The sequence below is a fragment of the Harpia harpyja genome, chromosome 1 (assembly GCF_026419915.1).
Source record: "Harpia harpyja isolate bHarHar1 chromosome 1, bHarHar1 primary haplotype, whole genome shotgun sequence".
In the NCBI taxonomy this organism is placed as follows: domain Eukaryota; kingdom Metazoa; phylum Chordata; class Aves; order Accipitriformes; family Accipitridae; genus Harpia; species Harpia harpyja.
The window spans coordinates 74,318,581-74,328,805 of record NC_068940.1 but is presented as its reverse complement, the minus strand read 5'-3'; the positions used below and the strand labels follow the sequence as shown (position 1 = coordinate 74,328,805).

The 10,225-nt window shown below is 41.0% G+C and overlaps 1 protein-coding gene across 3 annotated transcripts in view; it reads left to right on the top strand.

Annotated features, from left to right (window-relative positions):
• The first annotated feature begins 2,407 nt into the window (after positions 1 to 2,407).
• ABCB5 (ATP binding cassette subfamily B member 5) overlaps positions 2,408 to 10,225 on the top strand; it is a 34,629-nt gene continuing 26,811 nt past the window's right edge. For all 3 annotated transcript variants that reach the window (XR_008237060.1, XR_008237061.1, XM_052800389.1), the window contains exons 1-8: positions 2,408 to 2,506; positions 3,578 to 3,665; positions 3,782 to 3,830; positions 4,871 to 5,024; positions 5,471 to 5,537; positions 5,773 to 5,964; positions 7,094 to 7,265; positions 8,301 to 8,425. Coding sequence is in view for 1 of the 3 variants with exons in the window: in XM_052800389.1 (XP_052656349.1) it covers positions 2,440 to 2,506; positions 3,578 to 3,665; positions 3,782 to 3,830; positions 4,871 to 5,024; positions 5,471 to 5,537; positions 5,773 to 5,964; positions 7,094 to 7,265; positions 8,301 to 8,425 (914 nt within the window). In the remaining 2 variants the exon portion in view is untranslated. The remainder of the gene's footprint in view (positions 2,507 to 3,577; positions 3,666 to 3,781; positions 3,831 to 4,870; positions 5,025 to 5,470; positions 5,538 to 5,772; positions 5,965 to 7,093; positions 7,266 to 8,300; positions 8,426 to 10,225) is intronic.

The window sequence follows — 10,225 nt, the reverse complement described above, 5'->3', positions numbered from 1 at the left end:
TGGGGGTTCCTACCACCTCCATTCTTCTACTTTGCTGTCTATGTGCTCTGTCAGCCCCACACCTAGCATCAAATCCAGGCATTTGCTTTCTAGGTGGGATGTCCCTATGTTTAAAATTTTAAATGCGATGATAGTTTCTTCTGAAAATAACAGTTAATCGCCTGTTTTAACAACAACTGAGACATGGTGAGGAGTTGTTCTTGCTCCCATTGAGATGAATAAGAAAAAACCTGTTGCCTTTGGTGAAGGAAGTACTGCATAGAGCTGTGACAGTGGTGGTGACAGTGAAGAACTTCACCTTGCTGTTCTGTCTCTTCTCCTAAAAATCTGTACATTCAGATTCTTCATGGCAGCAGAAGCCAAAGCTTTTCACTAATTTTCTGGAACAGAGAACACAGCTGTGGATGTGTGTTAGGCAGGCTTAACACTGAGTCTGTAATATAAACCCTGGGTAAATGCTAAAGAGGTAAGAAAGTACTAAAAAAGTAATAGGTCTGACATGTAGGAGTTTGAATCTAACTGAACACACAGGGTCCCAGTGGGCAGGAGATGGTGATGCCTACTAATGCCTTGTCTTCTGAAGTTCTTTGAGGGCATCGTAGTAGCCACCATGTAAAATGCAATCTGAATCCTGTGGGGAAGGCAGAAAAGGGAAGCTTAAATGGGGCTGAATCCTGAACTTGTTACTTGAGAATAACTTCAGCAGAGTAACTAGTTTAATTATCTGGGACCCAGCTTTGGGATAGTGGCATTTGAAAGGATAGGAAAATAAGGAGGAGTTTATTTTTCATTAATACTAAAGGTGTTACTGGAAGCAAAAGATACAGATTCCAATGCGTGCAGGAGGGGAAGCTGAAGACCTGTTACTTTTGGGGTTGTGCAGAAAATCTAATTTGTTTACCTGATCTCTTCAGAGAGGGGAAAAAAAAAAACCCAAAACAAAACAAAGAAAAACCAACCCAAAAACACTCTGGGCTAACCCAAAACAAGAAAGAACCTTACTTTTGCCAAAGCAAAACCCCAGACAAATTGTGGAGAAGAGTTGGGAACTAAATGAGCAAAATGTAACGCTTAGCTTCTCTAAAAGCAATAAGGAATTTAGGTAGCTTTGATCTTCACGTCCTTTAGAAGTGGGAAATGAAAATACTTCTTTTAATACCATTTCTTAGTTCAAATTCACCAGCATACCTCTACTCTTAGTTGCGATTCCCCAAATGTGGCATGACCTTAGAGATCACAAGCCTGAATTTTTCGCTGGCCGAGCGACTCCTCTCCCACTACCCCCTCACCTCTGCTCCTCAGCAGAGTTTCCCAGGGCAAAATCCTTCTCGTTTTAGTAACGCCGAGACTCCAGGTGGGAAGACACACCCTGACGAGGCGGTCGAGGGGGCTGCTGAGGGCAGGCGCCCGCCGGCCGAGCTTTCTCTGCGGACCCCCCTCCTTCCCCGGCGTCTCCCGCCCGCCGGCGGCACCGACCTTCACCTGAAACCCGAGCCGAGGGCGGCGGGGCGGTGCCGGCCGCTATAAAGCCCACGGCCGGGGGGCGGGCAGCCCGCCCCGCAGGGACCCGACCCGACCGGGGCGGTGGGGGGGTTCTGGGCTCCGCACCAGCACCAGCACCAGCACCAGCACCGCGGCGGCCGAAAGGGACGGCAGTCACCCAAACGTACGGGCACAGCGTGGGTTGTAAAGGTGAGCTGAAGTAACGCGAGGGAAAAAAAACACAGCCAGAAATTATCGAACAGGATGTTTAAAAAAAAAAATATTTTTTTTTTTTAACGTCAGGTTGATTATGCGTTTTGCTGTCATTATTGTTTTAGCTTTCATCACATTCATGTGTGGTGGTTTTTGTTTTGTTTTGTTTTTTAAACCTGTTTGTGTGACGCATCAAGAAGAAAAGCCTAGGGAAACTTGGAGCATCAGTCATCTACCGCCTCTAAATCCTGCGTAGCTGGGGTATGTCATAATGCATCCATGTATATTTAGTCTTTATCGTTATAATCATGATCGTGTTATGACTGTTCAATAAGTTTTAATCAAACATAAGATAATGAGAGAAAAACCTCTATTCTATAATAGATTATCCACAATAATTTGTGGATGATCTATTCTATAATAGATCATCCACAATAATTTGTGGATGAATGATCTAGGGATTTGGCATAAAAGACTACTGAAACGGGCTACTGAGTAAGGTTCCATTGTAATGGTTTGTGCTGTTCTTAATATCTCGTTAAAAGTAGTTCTTTATCATGCTGTTACATGGGGGTTTTTTAGTCATTATCTTTAAGTAGGACAATGTTGAGATCAAAATGTAATGAGTCATGGAAAAAAAAACCACAAAGATTTTAATGTGAGCTCTTTAAATATGTAGTATTTTGAAATGTTTTGTTGCTTATTTAATACAGGTTTTGATTAATGTGACTTTATCTCATAAGCATGCAACAAAGAACAACAATGAAGGACTGTTTTGTAAATCCCACAGAAAAGGACCTCTCCGATGCTGGTAAGCCACAGGCATGAAATCCACGTGTGCGTTTGAGGAATATATTCCACAGCTCCAAATCTAAAGGTGCATTATAAGTCCTTCCTGATTACCATAGTGGCTTTATAGGAGATAACACAATGAGTTTCCAGTGAACTAAAGCCACCACCTAGAAAACGTTTATGCATGAATCATTTCACCAAGTTCAACAAAATTCATTTATGTGGGTAAAACTAGTTAGGTGGGTCCTAGCCTGGGCATGAAAATGCTCCTAAGATAAGCTCATTAAGGAGGAAGCACATTATTGCCTTCAAATGGTTGTCTAAACCAGTCTTTATAGACTGACTGACATTAAAAACAGTATGTGGAAAATTCTATTCATAGTGATTCAGCAGTTAAAGTTAATGTAAATGTAAATTGGGGGTGGCTGGTGTGTGGAGCCCTTTTCTCCCCGTGCCATTCACAGCTGGCTCCCTAGTGTGGTTGCTCATCAGTTTCTTTATCCATTTGTTACATCTCATTTTATGCGTTTAGAATCGTAAGCTTTCTGGGGTAGGATTCCTCTTTTGTGTAGATTTCTAAAGCCCCTAGCACAAAGGAAGTGGGACATGTGGCAACTACTGCAATACAAAGAAATAATGAAGATGGTTATTACAGGCAAAGACATGATTCTTTAGTTAACTTGCATCTATTCCGTGTTACCTACAGCAATTATAACCTTCGCTATAAGCAGTTCCACTTATTTCAGTAGGGCTTCTCCTTGTTCGCATTCAGTTGTGTAGGTGTTTGCAGAATTAATAATTCTTGCTTTTAGTCTTTGATAGCCTTTCTGTATAAATATATTTTAATTGTAAAAATGAAGTTTGTTTCCATCTTGGAAATGGAGCTGGAGGCTTTTTGCTGGAGTAGAGGAGATGAACTGAAAAGAAAGGAAGTTTCAAGAAAAATTCACCAAGCTGTTCCAAGAACATGCAAAAAACTAATCTTTAAGCTTTAAATGCAAAAGAATCAGCAGGGAAAGTTGCAAGAAACTGGTACGAAAGATGGGTTGTTATGTTGAAAAAAAAAAAAAGTCTGCTTTTTATTTCACAGAATCTGCAAGCAAGGGATATGACAGCCCTTCTTTCCAACATGATGAAAATCTTGAACAAAGTGACCAGTTAAAGCCCAAGAAAAAAAAGTAGGTGTTCTTTGAACTTAACACGTTGGCTGCTGGTGTGCTGGGGGGGGGGGGGGGGTTAATATGGCTTTTCTAGAAAACACTCGTCTTAATTAGTTTTTTATATTTTCCTCTAGGAAGGAAAATGAGAAGCCAGAGAAACGAGTGGTTGACATTTTTCAATTGGTTGGTGTCCAGTTTGATGGTCTGCTTTATATTTTCTTTTCTATATTTGTCACTGAGTTGTTTATGAATTGCAATTAATAGGCAGTCAAAAACCGGAGAAGAAGCCTGAGACCAACTGATGGTAGACCTCTTTAAACTTTGGCCCGTTAGGTCAGATTCCCCCCTCAGTATATTGGTAGCACTGACAGCAGTTCAACCTTAGTTCCATTGGAGGATGAAGCTCACCCCTGCTGAGACTGATCTAGGACATACATACTGCACAGGCCCTTGCCTTGGCTCTATTTATAAAGGATTTATCCTGTGTTTGCTGAGGGATCTGCTCTCTGAGAGCACCAGCGGTATGGTTTTGTGTCAGTTTGCATACAACAGCTATTCCCAAATAACTCTTACACGTGGACTTGCTTATGATGAAACAAGAGAAGTTTTATTTTCTCTGGTTTATTCCATGTCCATTTACACTTTGGAAGAGGGTTAGGACAGTCAGGAATAAAATGTTCTGATTTCAGATTAACCACATCCAGGAATAGCTATGGCAGTTTAAATTCACATCCTTCTTTAAATGAAACAAATGTTCAAGGGTAGACAAGCCTTAAGATGCAATCTCTGCTGCAAACTTTTTCTACTGGTAGATATAACCCAGGTGCTGGTCAATAACTCACTCTTGTTTACATTTCAAAGGCATTATCTTAGTAAACATGTAACTTACTGGAACACAAAATGCATTATATTGTACAGAGAAGATCATTGCTTAGAAACATGTAGGACATACACTTTGGGGTTTTTTTCCTGCTGAGTTGGGGAAGAACCATGTGTCCTGCCAATATTCCCTTAGCAGCCTTACTGAGTAGTGATTTAAAGATGTATGGCACCTACTACAAAATTCTTATGTTCTGAGTTTACCTTCAGTTGGAGTGTTGCTGCTACTTAGAATACGTAGGTAGAAACAAAGCATGTTCTGTAAGTGTGCTGTACTGTAACAAATATGTGAACTGTCAGGCATAACTTCACTTTTTTTTTTTTTTTTTTTAATGCTCACATAGTTTTGCTATGCTGATTGGGTGGATGTCCTTTTGATGGTAGTTGGTTTGATCGCAGCTGTTGCAAATGGTACTGGATTGCCACTTATGATCATTGTCTTTGGAGAGATGACAAACAGCTTTGTGCTAAGCGGCGTGAAATCAAATGTGTCAGAAGGTAAAAAGTTAAAATCAGACTTCTCTACGTACCAGTTATGTTTTGCTACAGGAGCTAAGATTTTTTTCCCCTCAGACTATGGACTGGTGCACACCTAAACAAGTATATAATGAGCAAGATTCATCCTGCTGCAAATGACCCAATCATTTTAAACAATCTTTAATAGCTAGACCAGGACAAAAGCAGTGCATTGGATGTGGTCTTTATGAATTAACTTCAACTTTGGTGAGATAGAAAGGAGCAGAACCACCTTCTGTATCATCAGTTATCAGGCACTAATTACTACAAGTTCCTTAAAAATAAATGTGTATTTGCCAAATGATTTTGTATTTTGCAAAACCCCACTTGCAAAATACAAAACATTCCCTAATGACCCTAGATTGCCATGATTATCTTCTGCATATAATACTTTCACAAATATTACTACTTTTTTTCCCCCCACACAGATACTTCAGTAAATAGTTCCAGCTGTCCATCAATTCCAGGCATAGATATAGAAGGTGAAATGACAAAGTAAGAGTCTTTATAGTTATTCTGTTAACAGAGTACTGGGGGATTTTCTTTTACTGTGTTATCCCTTTGAGCAGAAGCCAAATGTTTGCCTTCTCAAAAAGGCTTCCCAGTAATATATCATGGGCTTCAGTATTTACTTTGATGGGATAAATGAAGACTAATTGTTGCTTGGTGTGTCCAACTTCTCTCACAAGTTACAGTGGGCATCATATGGGCTTTTGTTCCCTTATCACAGGTTTGCTTACTACTACGTGGGAATTGGCTGTGCTGTGTTGATCCTGAGCACCATCCAAGTATGGACGTTTTTGATTGCTGCTACAAGGCAGACAGCAAGGATCCGGCAGAAGTTCTTTTTTGCAGTGCTCCATCAGGAGATGGCTTGGTTTGATACTACCCAGATAGGAATGCTGAACACCAGACTGACAGAGTGAGGGCTCTGTTCATTTTTTACCCCCATAAGTATGACATTTAAAAGAAAACTGCCATTTATCTTCTATGGAATAACCTATAGAGAGTTAAAAAAAAAAACAAAACTCTACACCCCAAACAAACCCAAACCTAAAGTGTGAAATATTACAGCTCTGAGGAAGAAATTCATTATCCTTTTCAGCATCGTTTGTGCAGTTTCTGCAATATATGCATTGGAAAGGTTTTTGCTGTGAAATGCCTGACACTGGCTTTCTAATGTCCATGAAGTATGTGGCAGACAGTACTAGATAAACAGCTCTGCTGTCTCCAGCTAGTTTACAAACACTGAAAGCTCTAACACGTTATTGAATGGAAATGAGCTTGCATTTACATTCAGCCAGATCTCAGGCTGGAATCCATCCAGTCAGTTAAAGTCTTTGGAGCTTTTCCATAGACTTAAATAGACCTAGGGAGGAGGACTGTATGCCCCAAGATGCAATGGGATTATATGCATGAACACAGGTTTTGTTTTTTTTTTCTTCTGGATTTTAAGGTAACTTTGGACAGAGCTGTGTCCCGAAAGGTGTAAGAGAAGCTTAAATGAAACCATTCTCAGCTCTAATATCTGTATGTGCTGGGAAGAGAAAATGGGGAAGGAAATTTGTACGAAAAAGAGAGGTTCTTCCAAGTAATGGTTGTCCTGATAGAATGGATATAACGCTTGATCTGAGTCTGTAGCCAAAATTAAGAACATAAAATGCATGAGAGCGCTGAGTGGAAGGAATAATTTGGAGATGGTCACAGGAGTTGAGGAGGCTGTTTGGCTGTTTGCTTGTATTGCTCCATTTGGATGCTGGATAAGGAAACTAGGTCATTTATGACCTAGTGACAGGACATAGAAACAACAGAGAATGATGGAAAATACAGAAAATGTGTCCTAAAAAATAGGAGGTTTCTGCTGTGTTTTGGCCACACAGGAGACTAATGGTACTGTTCAGTAGCTGTGGTTAGAAATTTCACTGTGCCAGTTAGAAAATGGCAAAGCTTCTGACATCAGGCCACACAGCATGAAAAGGAGGGGGAGGGAGTTAGAATGAAAGGCATTCAAAGCTAACAAATCTTTTTTTTATTATTATTATTATTTAAAGTGACATCAACACCATCCATGAAGGCATCGGAGACAAGATCTGTATATTTGTACAGTTTTTTGCCACATTTCTGGCAGGGATTATTATAGGATTCATCCACGGGTGGAAGCTGACACTGGTGATTTTGTCAGTCAGCCCTCTGCTTGCTGCATCAGCAGCAGTTTGGTCAACTGTAAGTGTGTGGGATTTAACAAACACAGCAAACCAGCAAAACTTTACAACTCTTAGGCACAGGAAAGGGGGAGAAAGTGGGAGAAACCTAGTGTGGTTTCTAAGTTGGGAGGCTGGCCCCATGCTTACTTTATGATTTCCACTCCTCCTGTAGCTTTTCTCTGGGTTCTCAAGCATGTCCTTGTAAGTCATATTCCTTCTGTCCACATCCTGTGTCCCCGTGCCACGTGGCAGGAGGGTAATCTGCATCAGAGCACCTTCCTCGTACAGAGATTTCCTCGTGCAGAGTACTAGGGAAGCCCAGGCACACGCTTGTGACCCTCACACTTCCCTCTGAACACAAATGCCTTTCAAGCTGTTTCCATCTGCACATATATGATACCACATCTCTTGCAAATAATTTACCAAGTTTCATGCTGTGTAAAGAGTAGACCCTAGGACATATATACAGCTGCTGCATGTATATATGGAGTGGTATGAATTAGTGAAATATCTGGAGAGGTCTCCCTTTAAGATAGGAAAACATTTTTCCCCTTGTGATCCATTGTAGCCACATTAATGGGTACGGCTTGTATTCCTGAGTAGTTACTTGTATATAATACTAGGGGTTTTTTCTACTTGAAGCATTTTAAATAAGCTAGGAAGAAGAACGTTAGAAGCTGTAAAGCGACTACCTTGCTTACTTCAATGTCTACCGGTCCTCTAGTTTCTGAACACCTCAGGTACTCCCCAGAGCAGCTACAACACACCTCCCTGACCCCACACGCATCATAGTGTAGCTCATAGGCTGTCCTTGGCTTGGGAGGAAGGTGGATCAGTCATGAAGCCCATCTGATGCTCATGTAGTCTTTCACTGTAATAAGGACACAATGAGAGAATGAGCTGGATTTGGGAGAAGTTCGGGGCACAGAGAGGAGTTGACCCCTCTTTCCTAAAACCTCGTCTTGTGCCTTGAACATTGATCGTTCTTATTCACCAACACAGCGTGCATACCCTTTCAGCAGGCTGCAGTAACATCTGGTTTTCAACTTTCCAGCTCCTGGCATCCCTAACAGCTAAAGAGCTGTCTGCTTATGCCAAAGCAGGAGCTGTGGCAGAAGAAATTTTGACAGCAATCAGGACGGTTGTGGCTTTCAATGGACAGCAGAAGGCATCAGCAAAGTAAGTTTTGAATAAGAATTATATTTAAAATACGGAAAAGGAGTTTGGCTCTGGGTTGGGTATGTGGTTTGTGGGTTGGGTTTTTTTTTGGAGGGGCAGGGGAATGAGGTTCTCCTTAGTGTCATTTTATCCTTCTGTAAGTGTACAGCTCACCCGAACATAAAGATGTGTAAGTAGACCTAGTCAGTGAATACAGGCTACTTGGTGTTATCACTGCAACATAGACTGAAATTTCTCCTCTGATTGAGATCCGGAGTTGAATTTAAAGTGAAAGTGGTGGGAAGGTTATCTTTACCTAGTAGTCAAATGCAGCAAAGCATGCGATTAATTACTTAACTTCTAGAACATGTGTGCTGCTGTTCTGATTTTGATTAATGAGTTTATATTTAAGCTTCACTGGATAACAGCCTGAAGTAAAATTGCATCACTGGCTTTTATTACTTTAATGATTTGCAGATAACACTTGTAGTTGACCTAATCCAGTGTTGGCCCTAGTCACACGTAAAAGGTGAGGTGGATAGGGCTGAGCACAAATTTATTCACATATGTATTGGATAACTCAACAAGCATAAACAATAACATTCAGTATACAAATACAGGGCATCATCCCATGCAGTTGGGAAAGGCAAACCAGATGACCTGATCCATATGATCCATGAATCTCTTCTATCTTTTACAACTCTCATGTTTGCCCTGGTCTTGTGCAAAATTTCTAAGGTGATGTTAGCCCTAGCTCGGGGTCCTACAGCCTGCTCCTGCATTTGTCTGCTTCCAAGGGTTGAGCTCTGACTATCTTATAGCACTGTATTCTGCTTACTGGGATTTGTCCTTGAGTTGCAACAATATTAAGACCCTTTCTGCTTACACAGTAAAGGTAAAAAAGCCCTAAGATGGCCTAGATCAGTTGTCCCCCTCCTCTCCATCTTCTTCTTGGTCCCTGCAAATACCAGTGTCTGAAAATCCAATGGTAGGAGCTGCTTCAAACTACTTTTTCTTCCTTTTTTTTTTTTTTGAGGTCTAGAGACAAAATAACTGAAACCCAGATAACTCCATGCCAGTAAGGCCTTTCCTTTCCTCTGTGGTTGACCAGTCAGTCTGTTCCACAGCTCCACCTCCATTTAGTGTAAAAAAGACCATGGAACTGGTGGGTCTCTGAGGAACATCTGCTAGGGACAGACAAACTCCTACTAGGGACTGACTAGGTCATTTGCAAACCGTGGACTGTGACTCCTACGCAGCTCTTGAACCAATGGCCTCTGAGTTAAGAAAAGCAACCTTTTACTGCACAGTGCCTCCACTAACCGCAAATGTTTGCACTTGCGAGGGACCTTCAGTCATCTCTTTCTGGCTCTTCCTCTGTAGTTGAGTGATCATGTGTACTTATCACATTGCTTAAATCCAGTTCTCATTTCCCTGGAGGACCTATGATGCTTCTGACTCCAAGGTAGGCCTCGGTTTTAAGAACACAACCAAGCCAAAACTTTTAAATATATTTGAGTAACAAATACAGCATTAATACCATGTGAACTATTTACATGAACAAAATTAATGCACATTGTTTTAAGATTCCTTTCCAGCTGACTGAATTTCATGTCTTCCTACTATGGGGATGTTTTGTATAGAAAACCAGTGTTAGGAAAAAAGTGCAAGCTGCTATGCAGATCACTGACAAGTATAAAAATACACTATTCCTAGGCTATGCTTTCCATAATGAGCTTAAGTAAGTGAAAGCTATTAGCTGGAAACTATAGATGAATAAATACGAACTGTACTTAGAAGAAATAATTCTCACATTGAACT